Source organism: Rhamphochromis longiceps, linkage group LG3, assembly GCF_057381845.1.
Source record: "Rhamphochromis longiceps isolate RC_006_pf linkage group LG3, R_longiceps_female_GT1.1, whole genome shotgun sequence".
NCBI classification, from domain to species: domain Eukaryota; kingdom Metazoa; phylum Chordata; class Actinopteri; order Cichliformes; family Cichlidae; genus Rhamphochromis; species Rhamphochromis longiceps.
In genome coordinates, this window is record NC_140559.1 from 23,264,815 (window position 1) to 23,287,762 (window position 22,948).

Consider the following 22,948-nt stretch of genomic DNA (forward strand, 5'->3'; position numbering starts at 1 on the left):
GGAAAGGAAATGACCCTGTGAACGAGAAAACGCTAACTTCCTGTTTTAAGACCGGATGTAGAGTTGTACATTTCCGGCAGCTTTATATTGCGATCTGCCGCTACTGCGAAGAAGATAGACACCAAAATCATGTCCAAAACACGAAAACGGAAAGATCGCGTTAAGCTACAAAGAGCAGAAGGCGGGAACACCCACCACTGCTGTGTCCCGCTGTGCACCGCTGGGGGGAGGTTCAACAAGATGTTAAGTTTCCACTGCTTTCCCAAGGATCCTGAATTGCGCGCACAATGGCTGATGAAAATCAGAAGGCACGGCTTCATTGTTACCACCAGCTCTAGAGTGTGTAGTCGGCATTTCGAGACTGGAGACATCTTCGTGTCTTCCTGTGGGAAGCGTTGTCTTCAGCCCAAAGTTGTCCCGTCGTTATTCCACTGGAATAATTTTTCGAAAAAGACAGAGCGACCTGGAGTTTTGGAACATCGCGTTAAATATGAAACCATATCAGGGGAGCTCGACGAGCTCAGGCTGCAGCTCGGGTCTTATCAGTCGACTCAGGGACTGCAGCGATTTGCCACATCAGCTGATGACAGTCGGGACTATACAAGGTAAGAAATCCTCAAGTTTTCAACTAGTGACCCATGGCTTTTGTCATGTTCGGAGGCAATAAGACACAGTGTTCTCAAGCACGAACCGCTTTTTAATTGAATTGAAGCAGCAGTGTACGTGGCTACATCAATTTCTGGAAAACACATATACACACCGGTCTTCTAGCGACCTCTAGTGGCTGCCCTCATGGTAGCCTTACTAGGACAACATAAACAGATTTCACAACAGCTTTATAACATTACCACACAAATGTGCATTTTAATACGAGGCTGAAGTTGGTTTGCCTTTGTAACCTCCGATTAGGGAAATTGATAAAGCATGTTTGATCTGCTGCAGAGCAAAAACTACACAACCCTGACATTTCAAACCTGTACTTGATTATTCCACACTGATAGCAGAACAAAAGCACAACAAAACAACGATTTTATGAAAACTTTCTGTGATTTGTGAAACTTCAATAAAGACAGATTTCAGCACTTTCTTTGAACTTGCTTTAAATGATACAGCATCTCAAATTTCAAATTCTGATCACCTTAAAGCAGACGAAAAGCATTTGATTACATGAAATACACTTTATTGAAGCAAATGAACCCTATTAGTTGATGATATTAACTATCAACAATAACACAAACCGTCAGCTGTTGATTGAAGTCACCTCAGATCTCTGGTCCAGGGAATACAGCTTAAATCCATCAAGAGCAGATAATATAAAGCAAAAGGGCTGCTAACTTTGACTATATATTAAAATACTGACCAAAACAGCAAATGCATATTCTCTTATAATCCTGGCCACTGCTTTCCCCCCTCTCTGTACTGCTTTTTTTAACCTGGATTAATCTTGTGTTTCTTTGCTTTCTGCACAGGTTTTATGACCAATTTCCAAGTATCTCATTCATAGATTTAATTAATTGCATTAATGCAAAAAAACAAACAAACCCCTAAACAATGCAGTGCCCCCTACACAATGTGTAATTTAATATCTCAGAGGAGTTTAACTTAATGTCCTCTCTATGAAGGTATCTACACAGGATGCAGGTCAGATGTACAGTAGCTGGAAGTGAGAACAACTGAAAAAACCCCCACAAAGTTTAAAGTTGCAAGAACGGCTAATAAAGCAAAATTGGACCGTAGTATGAGATCTGTTCTACTGTGGTCCAGATGCATGAAAATGTATTAAATGAACCTTTATTTAAACATTTCACAAATCCAATATATGGTTTTAATTGTTCTGCTCTTAGTGTAGAATAATTGAGTTCAAGTCGATGAGCATCATCTACAGATAAATAAATGGTAAATGCCCAAGACATCTCGAGATATGTAAATCACCGCATGATTCATCCATTGGGTTAACTTGTTTTGGAAAGTTCGACCATAAACAAGGCGTGAATATCACACCGGAAACAAAGTGCTCTACGGGAGTTTCCCCACTGGAAGTAGCAAATGCTAAGGCGCACACAGTCTATTAGAGCCGTTAAAGGTTAAAAAAGTGAGGTTAATATTAGAGATTTGTTGAAACTAACAAATTTAAATTAACATGACTTAAAACATTCAACTTGTTAAGAAAACAAGGTGAAGTATCTGAAAGTTTTATCATTGTTATTTTTCTTGTTATGTGAGACACCTTTGAATGTCCAGTCATTGATGATTTTCTACAACAATCAACAAAAAGAACAAAAGATTAATGTGACATGGGATTTTGTTTTGTTTTTTCTTACTTTTTTTTCCTTACTTTTCAGGGACCCTGAAGCCAAGGATGCACAGGTACGGGTGTAATTTATAAAATGTGGCTTTTGCAATACCCCCAAAATGACAAAAATAATGTCAATATACACAATCACCGAAAAATAAGCTATTTTAAGAAATAAGTGGACCCATAAAAGAGGTCAGCTAAACAGAACTCCTTCAAAAATAATGCTTCGCAAAATCATATCATCACTCAACAAACTCCCCAAATGACAGACAGCCGAGCCTATAGAGACACTGAGAAAACCATTTTAAAAACTAACGGGAAAACCACAGGGACAACAACTAAACATAATACAAAAAATAATAATAATCCCAATTACCCCATGTGGTCACAACACACAGTTAATTTCACTTGGCTGGCCTCTGTGTGTACTGTGTTGCATAAATCAAAAGAAAGAGAAACTTGAAGTGAAATCAGGTATGAATAAAATGTGGTCGTCTGAGTGTCAGGAGGAAAGCTCTGGTCAGAAACAGGATTTCTTTGATAATATTCACATTTACAGTTTTTCCTTCTTTGTTCTTAAAAGGAACCCCGACTATTATGTCAAGTTACTCTAAATATGTTACAAATTATCTCCACTACATAAACATTGTTGAAAATAACTAAAATGTTTTCGTTATCCATTAAATCTTTGTTGTTTAAAACTATTTTGAAGCCTTGGGAGTATGGAATCAGAACGATGCCACCTTGAAACGAAACCGAAAAAAATATTGAAACCGAAAAAAAATATTGTAACTGAAATAAATGTACTGAAAAATCTTGTATTGAAACCGAAAAAAAAATTGATAGTGAAAAACAATTAATTGAAACTGTAATTTTTTTGTTTTCGCTTACAATTTTTTTTTTTTTCGTTTTCAAACCATTTTTCAGTTTCAATCTGCTGGCACTGTTTTGGCGTCCGGGGGCGCGCGGTTTCCGGCCCGCATGTATTTGCATACATTATCCGATTGTTCAGTCTGACGTCACTAGCCGTGTCTGGGCCTAAACTCCGCTGCAGGTCCATATATCAAACGATCACTATGGCATTACTGAGAGTTGAAAAACTGTCTAAAGTCTTTCATCTTTAATAAAATGATCAGCGTTCTGCTCTACCAGGTGTAACAATTGAGTTTAACATCCAGGCATCCATGAAAACGGAATTTATGACATTTAACGGAGTTAGAAGTTAGCAGGGAGTTAGCTCGCTAGCTTCTATCTAAATACAATATGGCATGTCCTGACTGCGGGGTTTTGGAAACAAATTAAAACGTACAGCTCTGTTATCACTTCCAGCATAAATGAAGACAGAAAACTAAACGGCAGTGACGTTTGTAGGGTTACTGAAGTTGGGCTAGCTGGTATATAATGATGTGCTACGTGACCGCTAGCGACACAGCTATGTTAGCATAATATAAACAAGCTAACTTTTTTTCCACTCGATAAAAGTTAACGTGAGTGTTCTCGGTGGTCAGGAACAAATGTAATCGCATGGCAGGATGCTGTAAAAGGACCAAACTTCAGCCAGGAGAACAACTGAGATAATCCATCCACAATACGAGGTTAGTCGTTCATATACTGCTGCATGGGCTGGGCTGTAGTTACATCCTAAGGTTTTAAAAACTGAGCTTAAATAAATGATTAGTGGTAATAAAAGCCGAGGGAGGTCAACAGTGATCACTGACTGTTTTAGGAGCTTTTTGAGATCAAATAGAAGAAAATACATTACATTAAACATGTTAACAACACAAAAGCCATATTAAACACAGACTACTTTAGACCCGGAAGTAGGATTCGTCGCGTCATCACTGAACAACCGGATAGAGGCCACTAGTGCTGACCAAGCTGCCATCTTTCTCTCTTCCCGTCTTTCAATGGCTGCTTCAATTTCAGCTTGAACCTCCAAACCGCAAGTAAGTAATAATTTTTTGTCATCTTTTCTTGCTGTCCCACTGGGCTGGACATTAGTTTAGTTTTTTTAGCTACATCTGGTGAAGTTGTGGTAAAATGCTGGTATTAGCCTATTCGTCGTAGCAAGCTAGCCTGAAGCTAATATTTGCTAAATTTAGGGACACCCGTGTCTCTTCAGGAGTTGGAGGCCCTAGGAGCGGATCTCAGGATCTCAACAGGCAGTGTTGGGCAGTAACATAATACATGCACCGGCGTTACGTATTTAAAATACAAAATATGAGTAAATGTATCCGTTACAGTTACTGTTCAATAGGTGATACTGAGAATACAGTTAGTTTGTTGAAATAAATGGATTACATGGCGGTATTTTCCTGTTTCATATGTTAGGCTATGGTCTCTCTATTTTTGGTAATTCCACGCCAGTGGAAACCCAAACAAAACACGCAATAAGAGCCTCTAAAAATTATTATACAAAAAGTATTTAATATGAAGGCAATAGCAGAGTGTTACAGGCATCGCCCTAAACAATGTAGCCTCATGGGCAGTGTAGTCCGTGCTGCAGGGAGAATGGACTGCCATACACGTTATGTGTCTGTGAGCGAGGGAGGGAGAAAAAGGAAAAGTACGAGCTGTCACGGAGCAGAAACGGGAGCTGGAAGCATGTAAATATAATAATAACCACTAAAGCCAAAAAGAGTGCCTGACGAGCCCAGCTGTAAGTAAGCTGTTAAGACTCGACTGTACACAGTGTTCGTGTTTTTCTCCGAAACAATAAGCAGCCTTTCAACGCCTCTCTCTGTCTCTCCTAGCAAACTTGACCCAGACAACAAAGTAAAGCTAGTTTTCAGCTACGAGCCTGACACGAACCGGACGTATTAGCCAGAGGTCCCTTTACTGCGGTTCGGAGCCGCTGACCTGTTTTATATACGTGCTGAATAGTTTTCTACACGAGATCGCTGCAAAAAGTGCAGCCTTACCTAATGTCCACCTACTGTTACTCATTTATATTAAGATTTTAACATCTAGTTGGTATTGGTATGGCGAGTAGCCTTCAGTAATAGTAATAAATCACACAGCAATAGTACATTCATGTAGTTGTAAAGTATTCAGAATACATTACTTCTATAATCTTTGGTGGAATACATTTTAAAATTAACCTTCCCAACACTGTCAACAGGTTAGCACCTCATACCACAGTGCAGCAAAGCAGTCTCATGAGCGCTGGGAAGGACGAGCCCAGAGCCCAAAACAGACATGACAAGGTTAGTAATTGTATGGTGAAAATTATACTTTGTTATCTTGATTGGCAAAAGAAAAGTAAATACAAAATCTGCTTCTCACATTTAGGGCATTTCCAAGATTTTTTTTTTTTCAAAACTTCTTCAATTTCTTTCATTACAGCTGTCCTGTGCCAGAAGTTCTGTTGACCCACAGTGAGAGGCATCATTTCAGAAACACCAGGAAGACTGAAACTCGTCGCCAGGATCAAGCAGGGCTCGTGATCTTCACCAGCAGCTCCCTCACAAGAAGGATAAACCCAGCATTTCATGAACACTGATGGAGACCTTTGCTTTGTGTAATGTTAGAAGTACTCAGATAATCCTCAGAGGGTCTGGACTTTTACATAATATAATAGAATAGAATTCAACTTTGTTGTCATTGCACATGCACAGGGCAACGAAATGCAGTTTGCATCCATCCAGAAGTGCTTTAGCCATGATATAGATATATTACAATATATATTAGCAATAGTATAGATATGTAAGTATATTACAGAAATGGGTCTATTATGGTATGTTACAATGTACATGGTATGAAGTATGTTAAGAATATTCTATAAGTATGTACAGGCTGTAGTGAGTACAAACTATGTACAGGCTATGAACAGGATATAAATATGAAATAAAAAAAACTATACAGAAATCTGAGATATAAAGTTATACAGAAATGTGAACTATGCAAGTTATAAACAGTTGTAGGATTAAAAATCATCATATGTACAGAATGATTATTTACACAGAACTATACAGTAGTGCAGTTAAGTAATAGCTATAGCTATAAGCTATAGTAATAGCTTTAAGTCCTGTAGAAAGTTAAATATATGTTGTGCTCACTGGTTACTCTGGTATGAATGACTCTGAATTACTTTATGATAAATAACACTATTGTCAAAAAACAGTGAAAGAATTCCAGATCACAAGTTTTTAGTTCAAATACAAGTAACAACCTTTGACTTTAATCAGGTTTTATTTAATTGTGTCAGAGAAAACATCATGTGCTCTTCATGTAGCTGATTACATTCAGTGTTTAAATCAGAAGTTGTGCAGGTCTGAGATCAGCAGTTTTCTGAAACACCAAACTGAGGTACTGTTAATGCTGATGTATTGTGACACAGTTACAGGGGTGATTAATCCTTTTGACTTTTTGTCTTTAAATTTATCAATAAAACAACTGCAGCTTTCACTGACAGCACATGTGGTGCTTTAACCTTTGTACTGTTTTCTTCAGTTAATTTTGGAGTTACTACAAAGATTGAAGATATAGGATGATCTGTCTGCTGTCACTGGGTGGTGCTGAGGTCTGAATCTGAGGTCAGCTCCTGTAATCACAAACAGAACAGAATCATCACAAACTGAAATATAAAGTTTATCTCTCAAAACTGAAATAGAGCTGATCCTTCTCTGTCCTCACACACTCGGGATCTGAAGTTGTTCAGTCCTACAGTTCTGCCGACAGCTGTTTATTTTTTTTATTTGTTTTAAAGGCCTTATATACTAACACATTTTCTATTATGTTTACCTTTGAGTTGTTGATGCTTTATAAATGGACATCTGCAAAGATGAGATGATGGAGCAGGTTTCAGTCGAGGTTCAGTCTGCTGCTGCATCCTGGTCACAACATACAGAGGTGTTATCAGCTCAGTATTGAACAAGAAATATTAATGTTTCAAATTATTTGTCCTAAAGGATGCAAGCTGTACAGAGTACTGCACATGTGACTTTGTGAACATAATTCATTAAAAATAATGTGGACAGTTTTTTAACCTGAATATTTGTAACAAACTCAGTAAAAAAAAAAAAGCTAAAAAAATAATCAGGGGAAAAATGTAACATTTTAACTTAAGCTGACAAGCGGAAGTAGTTGGTTTCAGTACATAAGTATCGGGCTTTGCTATTTAATCCGTAGCTATTGACTAATGAGGGGAATTTAAAAGTTGGCGTTAATGTCCTTCCACATGTGGAAAGCGACACAAAACATGCTGCTGTTTGCACATATTTAATAATCAGCTCTGCACAGGAGCAGAAGCAGAGTCCAGCCTGTTGCTCTTACAGTATACTAGGGGTGGGTTTTTATAATCGATTCATCGATTAAAATCGATTCTGGCTTGGATAACGTAAAATCGATTCATTAAAATCCTGAATCGATTTTTTTAATATAAATTTATTTTGCCCGAAATGCCAGAATCTCTGGTGACATCTCACAAAATTTCAAGAACCACCAAATAGTTAAGACAGTAAATGAGAGCAGGTACAGGGATTCTGCACATAGACTTAAATACACAGCGCGACCCGCGGATCAGAATCAGTTATGCTGGGCTTACACTGTGCGATTTTTTCAGTCGCGCGATTCAGCTCCTGCTCAAATTGCACGATTGACTCGCAGGGGTTAGAAGTTGGTAGGTCACGATGCAGGGTCTCACACTATACGGCCCGATGCTCTGATGCGACCCGAGTGCTCACACTGTGCGTCCATAAAATGAAGGTTATAACAGAAATTCTGCCGCTCGCTCTCCCTCTCCGTCTTTCACTCACACAGACACGCACACCACCACCATCAACTTTGCTAAATTGCTAATGAAAAACATTGATCAGGCAGCTGTGATTGAGCAGTAGTGTAAATCCAACTATTTTCACGGTTGTTGTGGTCGTGATAATTTTGTGAGGCCACACCGAAAAGGCTCGGATGAACTTTCCAAAGTTCTACAAATTGTGCCTCCATCGCTTGTGTCCACATCACACGCTACACTGCTGTGCTGCGCCGTCTTTTTCGCTGACATTTGTGTTTGCGCGTGCGCAGTGTGAGAAACTGCGGTGACACCCTCACGACCAAGCGATTGATGATCGGGAGCTGGTCGTGAGGTGTTAATCGCTTCTCGTTACCCCAGGTATACTACAAGATGCACGACGCACGATGAAGGCCAAAATCGGGCCGATCGCCAAAACGGTCGCACGACTCAAAAATCGGCTCAAAAATGGGCCAAAAATCGCACAGTGTAAGCCCAGCATTAGATGTCGCCTTTCTCACGGTCGGGGCTGAAAGCCGACAGCTCGCTGATTCTGATCTGTCGGCGGGTCCGCGCTTTGTGTTCACACCCTTTATGAGCCGATTCTAAAGCTGTTAGTTTGATGTCTCTCCAAACAATATTGACCGTACCAGCAGCAAAAGAAGATCCAAACTACGCTTCACATAAACATCGTCATGAATTCACTCTGACTTTTACTGTTTTGCTTCCACCGTGATGCACAGCTCTCCCTCTCTCTCTGTACTTCAAGAACAGTTTCCCTTTCTCATTATTCGCTTGCTTGTTACGCACAAGCCTACTGTTGTTTACAGCGCTGTCAGCCGCTGTTTTTTTCCCTTTTACATTCTTCCGAAAACCTCATTTCTGCTGTTCAATACTGAACAAATTTAAACTTTTTAAAATTATTCAAAATGCAAAACACTTAACCGTGTCTCTAATAAAACCGCTGTAACGTCAGAGGTAATGTTCATATGTTGATTAATGGTTTTCTTTCGTTTTTGATGTACTGCAGAATATTTTTATAAAATCCCAGGCCAGGAAAATCACCTTCATGTTTTTCTGTGTTTTATCTTCAGCTACTTTGACACAAAGGCATCTGCTGTGACGCTCACACCTGTGATAAAGTCTTGCGTGTGTCAGCTTCCTTTTTATTGATACAAAAATATGTAAATGTACTGATCTGAATTATAATATTTCTGACTGTCAAAATTTCCCAGATTTAAATCGAATCGAATTAAATCGAATCGTGGATCGAATCGATTTGGGACCTTGTGAATCGGAATTGAATCGATTCTAGAAATCAGTGACGATACCCAGCCCTATATAATACTCATAATAAAAGTACAGTAACCGTGGTTAGTCACTGAGCAGCCCGGTGCGTTTCTCTTGATTTCTTTAGTCAGGGTAAATTCATTCACCTGCACGGGTTAGCTAAACGAACTTTACAAAACAAGTTTCCCCGACAGCCGAGTGCTCATTTTAGCTAGCTAGGTCCTTAGGTAGCTAGCTAAGGACCTAAATTACGGATTAGTTTACAAACACATTTAACTTACCAAAAATAATGCGGTGGGGCCTCAGGTCCTCCTGTCCGGTAGTCCAATTTACTGAAGAACACCTCAGGCTGTCACTTTGAAATAGTCGGTAATGTAAACGCTGGACCTCTCGGCACCTGCCATTCCCGAACAGACACGTGCGAGTTTGTCCGTGACCGCAGCCTCGTCGTCAGCATTATAATATATGCAAATACATGCGGGTCGGAATCCCCGCCCCCCAGCGCGCCCCCGCACGCCAAAACAGTGCCAGCTGAAAAGTGGATTGAAACCGAAAAATGGATTGAAACCGAAAAAAAAAATGGAGTGAAACCGAAAAAAAAAAATTGTAAGCGAAAACAAAAAAATTACAGTTTCAATTAATTGTTTTTCACTATCAATTTTTTTTTCGGTTTCAATACAAGATTTTTCAGTACATTTATTTCAGTTACAATATTTTTTTTTCGGTTTCAATATTTTTTTCGGTTTCGTTTCAAAGTGGCATCGTTCTGATTCCATATGGGAGCGGCCATGTTTTTGTTCACGCAATGCATTCTGGGACGATGATGTATATTGGTTGTGGGCAGGCGCTTTTGTTCAGCTAACCTGTTGTTGCAGGAGAGGAACTACTATGCCGCATTGTGCAGCTTTCGGTTGTAATTTCCAGTCGAAGTTCAACAAAGGAACAGATGTAAGTCTGCACAGCTTTCCTCATGAGAAAACAAGAAGAAAGCAATGGGAAGATGCTTGCGGTCGAGTACAACTCCCCAAAGACCCGCGGCTGTGCTCTAGCCATTTTAGCCCTGATGCGTTTGAGGCATTTAGTCGACCACGGTTGATAAAAGAGCTCACAGGTGCTTCTGGTTATAAGCGAAGACTAAAATCAAATGCAGTCCCGACAATTTTTCGCTATGAGGAGACCACGGGTCTGGGAAAAGCGAGTAAAAACCGCGCTAAGAAACGCATAAGACCAGAGATGCTAAACAGTTTCCGGGATGGTTGTAAACAACAACCCGCTTCTACAGTAGCCAACATGTTCGTGGATGATGGTGACCAATCAGACACCGTGTCAGTTATGGAGGAGACAAGCAATGAAGCAGCTGAAGCTACTAAAGTATCCGTGAGTGTTCAGTGTTCTTCAAGTGAAACTGATGCATCAACCCAGACTGAGATAAGTCCGATGTAGCAGTACAATTTTTCCCTTTATTGTCAAAAAATTACAATACAGCGCTTATTTTACATGTCAACAAAAAGTTATATACAGTTATAAGTGGTTAAAAACAAAGCAGTCGTCAAAAAAAAGAGCATTTAAAGAATATTATAGGTCAGAAATACCATAAAGCAGCATAAAAGTACAGTAAGGTGACCTATCATATAAAAGTAAAAACAAAAGTACGCACATACAATCTAGCTATATCAATTGAAAAGCTGCATCAAAAATTCAAGTAAGGTGTGAGCTTTAAGTTACACTTGTCTAATGAAGCCTTCCACAGCAGGACTTCATTTTTAAAGCCAACAAAAATCGGAGTAATTTTCATGAAGCGACATTTGTGAATGAAAAATTTTGCTACTATAAATAAGTTTTGGGGGTTTTTCGGTTTGTAATCCAAATCTAATTACTTGAAAGGTTAGAGAAGGGCAGTCAATGTTTTTAGAGGTTAACCAGTACAGAAAATCATCCCAAAAAGATCTGGAACTTTCACATGAATAAAAAAGATGCAGTAGTTTCAATATCAGTATTACAGAAAGTGCATGCGTTCGTATCTATATTTAATTTCTTGTGAAGATAGTCATTGGACAGATATATGGCATTTACAATTTTAAAGTGATTTTCTTTTGCTTTAGGTGGACTTGAAAAAGAAAGATATTTAGTCAAAAACTTCAAATAATAGTCTCTAACCATTTTTTTTCTTTTTAGTTGCGAAGGGAAAATTGTCCTTAAATGTATTATTGCATTCCTTTCCTTTAAATTGGTGTTTAAGAATAATAATACTGTGATCTGTCAACGGGGCTGCTGAGATAGAAACATGTGAAACATATCTATATAGTAAAGTCGAGCCCAACCACAGATCTAGACATAAACATTTACTAGAATCACAAATGAACCATCAATATTCAATAAAACTACCAGCCAGTGTCCTGAATCATCAGCCTGAAAAGTCACGACCTTCCCTGGACATTGGTAGAAACAGAGAGCTACTCCAGCAGAGTGGTTGGATCAGTGGCCGAAGAGGATTTTTCACCCCACTCATTTGACCAGAAGGTGGCATCAGCGTCACTTGAATGAGTTTCTTGTAGTAAGGTGCAATTAGCTTTTAGCCCTTTGATAAACATAAACATTGCTTTTCTTTTAACGTTATCCCTGAGACCTTTAACATTCAACGACACAAAGGATAAACATGTGCGTAGCATTAAAAATAAACAAAAATAGAGTTCAAAATATTAAGAATATCAAACTTGAATAGAAAAAAGAGAAAAAGTTAGTTTACTTTCCTGTTTAGAAAAAGGTGAAAGAACAGCGGTGCTGGCACCTCCCATCACATTCAAAACTGTCAAACGTCCCTCTTTATGTAGAGTTCAGAGAACAAGTAAGAGTGAACACTTTTCAACCATCCGCCAGAACGCGACTGCCATTAATATAACCGACAGCTCCTCTGTAGTAAGCCTTCTCCCCCGCAAGTATTTAAAATATAATATTATAAATATAAGTATTTATAATATAATCAAAATATAATCAAGTATTTAAAATATAATCTGCTGACTGGAGCAGTCAGGATCTCCATGCATTAGCATGCTGCTTTTGCTCCCAGTGAAAATGATTCCTCTTGAGTTTTTAGTGTATTTAATTCAGAGTCAGCTGTTTAAACAAAAACAGAACATTTTACATCAGGGGATATGACGGGTGTAGTTCAAAATACAATCACAGCTCTCTAAGTAAGATTTCAGTATTAAATAAAACTGTCCAGTTATGAAGCTGAACTTTAATCTCAGCCAAACTGACTCAGGAACAAATAAAACACTAAATTAAACCCAACATTAAAATTTAGAAGTTACCTAAGAGACTTAAATATCATGTTTAACCTGAGTAGCAAAAGACCACGGGTGGTTTAAAAATGATATGCTGGGATTTCACTCATCTCACCTGCTGTAGTGATCCTTGACCTCCCGGTCAGCTATTGCTGGTGGGTAACAGATGTCTCAGAAAACATCAGAGTACTTTTGCAAATATGTGACATCTTGATAAATCAAGCAGCTATTTGAAGTTCATATAGCTACATTCTTGCCTGAAAATATCTCTCAACAGCACAGCGTTACAAGAGATCATGACTACTGCTCAGTCCCTGAGCCATCAGCAGAAGACCTGTCCAAAGACGTGGAGAGTCTGAGGAAGGAAATACAGGAGTTACGTGTCCAGCGAGAGTTTGGGTTACAGCGGTTTGCTGGCTCTGACACTGACATCCAATTCTATACCAGGTACATCGAAGTTCAAGTGTTTCCAGTCTTCATGAAAACAACATAGATATTTACTTTTTATCTGCTGACTGTATGTTTCATGAGTGATGTTAATTAATGATTGACACGATGTTTGTCTCTCTTGTGAATAGATTTCCAAGCTATAATCATTTGATGGCATTCTGGGTTTTGATTGAGCCTTGCATCTATAAAATGATCCGGGCTTCAAGAGCCAAGTCAGCTGCCAACACGGACGAAGAAGTGTTGACACCTGCACGCACACAAACGGTAGGCTATGGCTTTGTTGGTAGTTGGAACTAGAGGTGCGATGGCATTGTGTTTATGTAGATCCTAAACGGCTCAGCATCCTTTGCATACTTAAATCTGTGTACTACAGAACCTGTTTTCCCCATCGTTCTGTTGTGTTCATGACATGGGAGAAAAAAAATAAAGATGAACTTTTGCGAGATCTGGCAAATGTTTTGGCTGCATCCTCCGGGAGGTCGAGGCACTATGTGCCTGGAGTGCGGTGTTCCCCCCGGCTGTAGTGGGCCTCGACCTGCTGTTAGCTTTCAGCTGGTGGGTAACAGACATCTTCAAAAACAAAAAAATTACCACTTTTGCAAATATGTGATGTCTTGATAAACTGAGCAGATACTTGAAGTTTACACAGCTACATTCACGTCTGAAAATATCTTAAAAGTTTATTTTGTGACCCAGAAAGAGTCATATTAAAACTAAGTAGCTGCTGCAATTGTTGGAAACGGATTGGCTGGTATGAGTTCTCGGATAGGTTGGGTCACGAAGGATACGCCAACTTGGCCTTCAAATGCTACCTACTTTTGAGAGATCCCGAGTTACTTTTGTGAGATCTTGCAAAAGTTAATCTTAATTTTTTTTCCCCCCCTATGTTCCTTGCGGGGCTCCATACTCCATGGTACTGTTGTGTGTGTTCAGAAGGAATTTCAGGAGAACGTTCTGTCATTTAAAAAGATTTAATTTGTGTTAGCAATTCAAATTACAAGTTTACACAGTGCTGTGGACCTCTATGTGAGATCAAGCATCTGGTTCACAAAAAGGATAACCCTCCACAACTTTATATAGTGAGACAATGACAAAGATTGTCATGGCTATCGTGCTCTCACACAGAGATGGCAGTCCTGCTGTCTCCCTGCGAATCTTCCTTGTACATTTGTGACCTCCTCTGGTATCTGCTCTCTCCTCTGTAAGAGAGAAAAGAAAAACACCTCCCCGCCCAGTTTTGATTATTTCTTGATTATTTAATTCTGTCCCACTGCTACTTGCAGACATATTATTTGGCCCTGTGAACCAGAGAATATCCCTGTAATCATGTGTGTGTGAGCGTGTTGCAAGCAACCCTGTGCACTCTACATCATTCCTACAATAATCAGTCCAGACAGTCACGTTGAACTTCGCTTTTGACCTTCAAGAGATGGAGTGCCAACTCATATGAACACATTTGCAGTGTGTATATAAAGATAATAAAAACAACTATTTTGTAGAAAAATTAAAAATGTACGATATGATATGCATAACCATTACAACAACCAATTACATTGACAGCGTAGCATTTTATTCTATTGTACACAGTGTCTTATTCTTATCCTATCCCATTGTTTTTCTGAATTTTTGCCACTTTCTGCTGTAACTCAACAAATTTCCCACGTGTGGGACTAATAAGGGTCTATCCTGTCTTATCTTACAAAACATTTAGCCAAGAAAAGCATGATCGTACTAGTTCATAGATTAAGGAGTAACCTTTTCCCTTTTGTTTCAACCTTTCAGAGGCAGCTGCTCCAGCCAGTCGACGAGTTTTTTCTTTTCCTGGTTTTCCTGTCTGTTGGTCTGAAGGAGAGGGACCTGGCTCATCGATTCAACATACACCAGTCCACAGTGAGCAGCATCATTGCAACATGGACAAGTTTTCTTGCCACTGCACTGGGGTCTCAGTGCATCTGGCTTACACGTGCAGAAGTGCAAGCTTACCTCCCTAAGGAATTCAAAGATTTCTCAGACACCCAGGTGATCCTTGACTGTGCAGAGCTGAGGTGTCAGACACCATCCTCACCACTTCTCCAGAGTGAAACGTACTCTTCATACAAATCCCACTGCACGATGAAAGCCCTGGTTGGCATAGCTCCACATGGTCCAGTCACATTCATCTCTGATCTGTACGCAGGTTCGGTTAGTGACAAGGAACTATTCAAACAATCAGGCATTGCTGAGAAGTTGACTGAAGACATGGCAGTGATGGTGGATAAGGGCTTCCTGATCACAGATTGTTGTAAATGCAAAGTGTACCGCCCCCCTTTTGTATCTAAGCAGAAGAAGAACCAGGTTAAGGAGATGCAGGCCACAGTCAGACTCAGGCTGCATGTGGAGCGAGTCATTAGGAGGATCAAACAGAACAAACTTTTTGATGGCATCATCACCATGTCACCTGTTTACAATATCAACCAACTGTTTGCAGTAGCATGTATGCTGTCAAATTACCAGAACACAGCATTAGTTAAAAAACGGATTAAGTGAGACGAGATGGAGTTGTCCCAAGACACCAGTGCAAGTAACTTATGCTAGGCATGGAGCTTTAAATACTTACTATGTAAATAAGTTCTGCAAACATTCAATGTGTAAAATGTTTTTGATATTTTTGCTAAAATAAGAGTTTATTGGTTTCACACAACAGTAAAATGTTTTTTAAAAATTCATTAAATGTAGAAACTTAAAGAAGTCCAGACGCTTTTCTTTGAAAGCTCCTTTGACTACAATGACCTGGGTGACTGAGAACGGTTCTCAGTCATTCACAGACATTTAGATGTTGTATGTTTGCAGTATTAACTTGATGTATATTTGCTTCTGATCACCCAAACACATGTTGATTAAACTATCTGACCAGTCAAATTAGGTGTGATAAAGCAGAGAGGAGTAACGCAATGTTTAAATTTGACGTTAGCCAACGTTATTTTTTGTCGGTTAATTTCTGTTTTCTTACCCTCGTAGTTGTGTATCTGTGATGCAGCATATAACGTAAGTCCTTTATCTAATTTTCTGGCAGTTGTTCAATTTTGGGAGCTCTTGTAGGCAGCGGGTGTAGAACATCGCCACTGTTTAACCACTGCGGAAACAGTGGGGCAGGGATAAGTATAACGCAGAAGTGATTGTGCAAGTGGCTGCTGTAACAACCAAATTTCCCCTTGTGGGACAATTAAAGGATTATTCTAAGTAGGACTACACATTGGTGGGACCATTTTAGATGGTTCATGTTTTATAACTACAGTGATGCACATTGCTATAAGAATATGTTTATTTCTCTAACACTATTTTAACCAAGTAGTTAGAGGATACTACATCCCATTCTTCATATGTTTAAACATGTCAGAGGTTTATTTTTTAAACAGTTGGTTATGTCAGCAAATAAAAACAAAAAGTAGTCCCCATCCCCACGTTTGAAGTATAGATTATTAAATTTACAGGGTGTAAGTTAAGGCAACACAAAACTTTTGCCACATGTGGAACCGTAAATAAAAATGAAGATGCACAAAATATTTTCAAGAATAGACTGCGTGACCATGGTACGTGTTTTACTGCAGGTTTGAGACGGACAGACTCCCCGCCTCACCCTCCCTTCCCCAATTCAATTCAATTTTATTTATATAGCGCCAAATCACAACATAAGTCGCCTCAAGGCGCTTCATAGATACAGAGAAAAACCCAACAATCATATGACCCCCTGTGAGCAAGCACTTTGGCAACAGTGGGAAGGAAAAACTCCCTTTTAACAGGAAGAAACCTCCGGCAGAACCAGGCTCAGGGAGGGGCGGCCATCTGCTGCGACCAGAGCAGATGGCCGCTTCAGACATTGACCCCCAACACATCTTCCACCTCTCCCCCCTTCACCCTCACCCTCTCCAATCCAGTCTCAACGACCACCACCACCCTCTCCAATCCAGTCTCAACGACCACCACCACCCTCCCCATTCGAGTCTCAACGACCACCACCACCCTCTCCAATCCAGACTCAACAACCTCCATCACACCTCTCACCCCCCTTTCCTCCTCCCTGAAACTCAGAATACACACTGAGGATGTGAGCCGACTATTTCAGAAACAGAAGCCCAGGAAAGCCCCCGGACCAGATGGTGTCTCACCCTCCTGCCTCAAAACCTGTGCTGAACAGCTGGCTCCCATCTTTTCTTGCATCTTCAACAGATCTCTGGAGCTGTGTGAAGTTCCCTCCTGCTTCAAACGCTCAACCATCATCCCTATTCCCAAGAAACCCACCATCACAGGACTGAATGACTACAGACCCGTCGCCTTGACGTCTGTGGTCATGAAATCCTTCGAACGACTGGTGTTAGCCCATCTGAAGGACATTACAGGCCACCAGCTGGACCCTCTGCAGTTTGCCTACCGGGCAAACAGGTCGGTGGATGATGCAGTGAACATGGGGCTGCATTACATTCTGCAACACCTCGACCGCCCGGTAACTTATGCCAGGGTCCTGTTTGTGGACTTTAGTTCGGCTTTTAACACCATTGTGCCTGAACTTCTCTCCTCCAAACTCTCCCAGCTCAGCGTGTCACCAGCTACCTGTCAGTGGATCACCAGCTTCCTGACAGATAGAAAGCAGCAAGTGAGGCTGGGGGAGATCACCTCTGAAACTCGGTCCCTCAGTATTGGTGCCCCTCAAGGATGTGTCCTCTCACCACTACTGTTCTCCCTCTACACTAACGACTGCACCTCCAAGAACTCGGCTGTTAAACTCCTAAAGTTTGCAGATGACACCACTGTCATTGGCCTCATTCAGGATGGTGATGAGTCTGCATACCGGCAGGAAGTTGAGCGGCTGGTACTCTGGTGCAGTCAGCACAATTTGGAGCTGAACACTCTTAAAACTGTAGAGATGACATCCCTCAACTCTGCGGGTTAAATCCATCAACCCATGTTTCCCAATTTATTAATGGTTTCTGTAAAAGACCCTCATCCCCAGTGTTATTAGGAATTGAAGCACACATGCATCACCAAACATCACACACACTCCTTTGTGCCATTTGCTTTGCTCTGTCCAGATGTTTGCCATAAAGGACAGCGACTATATTTGTACCTAAGTGAATACCACAAACATAAACTAACTTCAAAGTTAGTGCTTCCCAAAGTCTGGGGTAAAACCCAGAAGTAGCCATGAATTTCCACACAGCCAACATATATCAAACACTTCTGAGCTAAATTTACAACAGAGAGATCGATCTTTCCTCTCTATCTATGCATTGTGCTGTACTCTTTACTACTGTAGACCCATTTAAACAGTGTAAACCCTCTCAAAGGCATTTGCAATTATCTTTACTGTCCTCACATCAGTGATTGGGGAAACCAAAACAACCACATTTAACTCTAGAAGAACAACCTCATTCTTTAGGTGCTTCCAGCATGTTTGAGACCTATCAAAATCACTCACTGAAATGTGATGAACCCAAAATCCTACTTTAGGGTGTCAAACAACATGTCAAAGCTGAGTACACATGTCAAAAGAACTCACAACTGTTGTTACTATGTTTACTCGGACAGTGAGGGCCTAATGCACTTACACATCAGGAACTGACATGCTAGAAAATCAGTCTACAAAATATACACAAATAATTATTAGTTAGGTTGCTGTAAAACGTGCATGCTAAAACTACTCCAGTCACTTCTGCTCAGGCTCAGGACTCTAACAGAGTTTGTGATGTTCACAGAGTCATGTAAATGCAGTTATAAGATGATTAGAAATGTCACACCAACGACCCCCTTAACACAAAACCACACGGAACTACTTCCGGCACAACTGCCTGATTGTTTAATAAGGTGTCATCTGCATTCATGATCCCTCTTAGGTGCCACAGAGTCTGCTCTGCAGTCGCTGAGTTGGAGCTTGGCATGCTCTTTTTGGAGGAGGGCGCTCTTTTCACCCCTCACCCTCTCGTTCCAGTGCAGCTTTATGGTTATTGCTGTGGTTCTGGAACCTTCTCATAATGACTAGTAGGGCCCCAAACCGCACGACCTTTGATCTTAACTACTGCCTGGGCTTTCAGCTCTGCCATGACTGTTTCTTACTTCTCGCTGGGTCTCTAAATACTTCTGATCAGCACCCAGTCTCAATCTCTGGAGATTCCACCCTTGGGATGATTTCTTCCAGCAATACTCTGGCCACTGCACCTGTATCTCCCTACTAGAAGGAAAAACTTCTAACCATTTGGAAAATATATCAACCAACATCAATCCACATTTTCCTTTCAGTTTTGTGAACTTCACTTATAAGTTTTCAAACACTCATCCGAACATGGGTGTATCACCTGTAGAAGTTTAATACCTGTCCATAACATGTTAATCCCACAAGTCACAGTAAAAAGCCGTGGAAAAAATCGTCATGGAAAACACAGAAAACATTGTTTCATGTTAAACCTGGAATTCCTCCTCTTGACGCATCGACACTCCCATGAGTCAACTCATCAGAACTAGGCTCCTTTCTTAAAGAAAAGGGTTAGTTAGATCATTGCCAATGCAACATCAGGGCGTCTCCTCCGGAGTAGCACACGGCGGGCCCAATTCATGCATTCAACAGACCCGTCTGTGTTTTGATTAAAATTTTGTTTCCTAATGAAGTCAGCAGTGGGTGGGTGAAAGCCGTTCATCAGAGCATAGCTTAACTGCTGCTGATGTGGGCTGGCCTTCTCTGCACGCTCTTCAAGGCCGCTATGCTTTCTGCCAACTTCTAACATTTGACATTTTCCAACAATACAGAGTGTTACTATAACCAACAAGCAGCCAGTAAAAACAGTGTTCTTCACACAAAATCAGTAAAACAGAAAAGTAGCAGCTAAAGGGTTAAGTCTGCCCACACTCATGTAAACCTACAGTCTCTCCTCCTCTTGTCTCTGTCATCCTTCTGCTTCTGCAAAAACAAGCAAACAAAAACACATACATCCACCTTTTTTTTTTTCACTGTTTGGGTGGATTAGGCATTAGAAGTGACTAATCCTAGAATAGTTACCGTCTTCTGAATTTCAAGTCGGTCACATTTAGTCCACATCATCAGTCCAGCCACAGCATTTGCATTTATACCAATCACATGTATTCATCTAGTCACATGCATTCATAACGATCATTGCTGATAGTGGAAAACAGCACACAAATTTAAATGTCCACTGACAGCAATATTTCATCATTCCAAAAACAAAAACAATTCTTCTTGCTTTTGAAATGGATTGAATCGCTACAATCCTTTTAAACACAGGATTTCCCATCTAATATGGTCAGCGCCCTATGTAGGTGAATTTTCTCAGAAGCCAATTGTCATCTAGAGAAGCTCACCTTATATTTGCTCTCAATTAAAGTATTTTATAGCGCTTTTGCTCCCAATCTTGCTGGCCTGCTTTTAACATCAACACACAAAATATCACACCCAGAGGGATGATACCACTCTTTCCCCTAAGTGCACTGTTACAAAAACAAAAAAGATTTTAGGCCCGGACATGTCTAAGTGTAAAAAAAACAAAAAAACAAAAAAAAACAGTCTTTCTCTTAGGTTTGGGTTGTTTTTCTTTTTCTAACTGGCAGAATCAGCCAGTTAGGTTTAGGTTGTTTGCTGCAGTCACTGCTTCTGGCTTTAATTAACAACTGATGCTTACATGGTTTGAAATCAGACTTAAGTGTCACTACCTTTGTTCATTTTCCCCACATCATATTTACTGGTTGCCCACAAGTGCTCCTGAATATTTCCAATTCTGGAAAGTCTGGGGCCAACTGACCTAGTTTCACCTGCTAAATACACAGAGAAAATGTTTTTCATTAGCAGCTGCAGAGTTCACACAACACAAATGTTCACCATTAAAAACTTCCTAAACACTTCATATCAATGTTTTATCACAGGAATGTGGATTTCTTCCCCAGGTCTGTGCTTTTTTTTTTTTTAAAACTTATTTTTCATTTTCACAGACCCAATCATTTCATTTAACTTTTCTTTCCTTTTTTTTCTTCCCCAAACATAAAACATGTAACATGTCATCATGTATTTCACAAAAAAAGTTTGTTCTCGTGTAATCAGAGTGTGTATCTGGGTGCAAGCTTCACCCATACATCAGAAACAGGAAACTACCCTCTGTTACATCTTATTCACTTGTTTTATAATCCAGTCATCCTTCCCTGATCTAGTAACAATCAACTAATTTGCAAATCAGCTATTAACCCACTAAGTTGACAGGACAACAGAAATGCATGTTCAAAGTATTATCACAAAAGAGAATTTTCTTCATACAGTAAATTACTTGTGCTGCACCAATAATGCAGAAAGCATCTCACAATTTACTATATTAATAACTAAATTTATTGTCTGATCACTGGTTGGTCAAACCAGAATCTCTTTTTTTCCCTTCACAAAAGTTAAACTCTTGTCCTGCAACCTAGAGGGTTATTTGTCAGCAGTGGATACACTCAGCGTTTGATAACAAGTGTCTGTGAAATTTGCACAATTTTAACACTGATGACAGATAACAAGCTGATCTTCATTGCATGTGTGTGTTAGTAGGCAGGTTTAATGGCTGTGTGCAGTGGAGCTGCAGATTCAGCAGGACGTGTCCTTAAAGCTGCCTTTCCTTCACATTTCTCTGTTTATGTGTGTTTGTGTGCGTTTTATTTTTACCTTTGTTGCAATCCTACGAACTCTTTATCAACCTCCACAAGACAGCCGGCCACAGTTTTCCAACCCAATTTTCACGTGTTCTCACATTAACAACAACAGACTTCATTTTTCCTCCATGCTCTCCACTTCTCACAGCTTCTGTCTCTCTCCTGAATCTGCAGCAGTTCACAGTTGTGGCGTGTGAGGGGCCCAGTGGGCCGTTCTTCTTCAGCTTTGCCTTTTGTCTTTCACTCTTTTCAGTCTCTTCCTTTGCCTTTTCAGCTCCCAGTATGGCAAATGTGAAACTCAGACAGTCTTTTCAAGTCTATTCACACACAGTGATGTCGCTGGCAAACCTCCCAGCTTGTGATTGGGAGCGCATACTTCCATCCATCCATGGTATTTGTACATGCTGCTGAACCCTTTAGGGCAGTGTTGCTGTGTGTTCACATTGTTGAGTCTTGTAGTTGACGCTGTTGATCTCGAACTGCATTTTGTCTTCAGGGAGAGATCGGTTGCCCTCGAAGCTTGTTCTTCAGTGTAAGGTGTACATGGAGTGAAGCTGTGTAATATTCAGTCAAAACACGGGCTGGGTGTAGTTTCAATTATGTTAATCTATCATTTGGCTCCAGCCGCTGTGCTTGTGGAGGATGTTGATCCAGTTCTGTAGCCACCTGTACAAACACACTAAAACTTTTAAGGATGATACTCAGTTATTTAATCGTGTATTTAATTCATTCATTATGGCAGTCCTGGCGTTCCATAAGATGAAGCCTCGTGATGAACTGAAGCTTTCCATCACACTGGTCGACTCATGGTCAAAGCATTGTGATGATTCATTTGCTCTACTGCGCCATCAAGTGGACGATTCAAGTGAAACGGGCTCTTTGATGGGATGTGTAAACCTCTAAACTGAATAAATTGTTTTCATGGTTATTTATCCCGAATATTGTCTCAGCATGTCTGATACAAAAGAGAAAGTGGAAACTATCAGGACAGAGTTTTGGTATGATTGTGTAACTGTGTAATCATGCTTATGTTATCTTCCTTGCTGGTCCCATCGAAGAAGAAATGCTCAACTATGTAGCACGTACTTAGTCCAATTCCACAACAGTGTGATGGGGAATCAGCTGTGTTTTGCTGCCCATTTTATTTCGAATCTGGCGCGAACCGGCGAGCCAGTCCCTGAATCAGTCACGTGGTACGGACTGCCCGCGAGGCCTCGAACGTCACTGCATACGTAATCAAAG

General features: G+C 40.3%; 1 protein-coding gene and 1 long non-coding RNA gene across 3 annotated transcripts; one reads left to right on the forward strand and one right to left on the reverse strand.

The window, feature by feature from the left end:
* The first annotated feature begins 87 nt into the window (after positions 1–87).
* LOC146673496 (uncharacterized) lies at positions 88–16,091 on the forward strand. 2 transcript variants are annotated; one of them, XM_085401729.1, is made up of 5 exons: positions 88–605; positions 2,343–2,367; positions 12,876–13,045; positions 13,177–13,312; positions 14,831–16,071. In XM_085401729.1, exons 1-5 carry the CDS (start codon positions 130–132, stop codon positions 15,572–15,574), a joined length of 1,551 nt encoding a protein of 516 aa, XP_085257855.1. In that variant the 5' UTR covers positions 88–129; the 3' UTR covers positions 15,575–16,071. The 2 variants fall into 2 exon arrangements, with proteins under 2 accessions (XP_085257855.1, XP_085257856.1); XM_085401730.1 differs by lacking the exons at positions 88–605; positions 2,343–2,367 and adding an exon at positions 10,188–10,691 and having other exon boundaries at positions 14,831–16,091.
* On the reverse strand, positions 6,738–9,730 carry LOC146673497 (uncharacterized). Its single transcript, XR_014910500.1, has 3 exons — positions 9,596–9,730; positions 7,040–7,128; positions 6,738–6,839 (listed from the first exon to the last, which is right to left on the reverse strand). It is a non-coding gene; the product is annotated as an uncharacterized LOC146673497 (long non-coding RNA).
* Positions 16,092–22,948: the final 6,857 nt, after the last annotated feature.

Bases quoted from the DNA above. Each gene is read 5' to 3' on its own strand.
- LOC146673496 (XM_085401729.1), top strand. From the start codon at position 130: ATGTCCAAAACACGAAAACGGAAAGATCGCGTTAAGCTACAAAGAGCA. The intron at 606-2,342 runs GTAAGAAATCCT...CTTACTTTTCAG, and splicing joins GACAGTCGGGACTATACAAG to GGACCCTGAAGCCAAGGATG. The intron at 13,046-13,176 runs GTACATCGAAGT...TCTTGTGAATAG, and splicing joins GACATCCAATTCTATACCAG to ATTTCCAAGCTATAATCATT.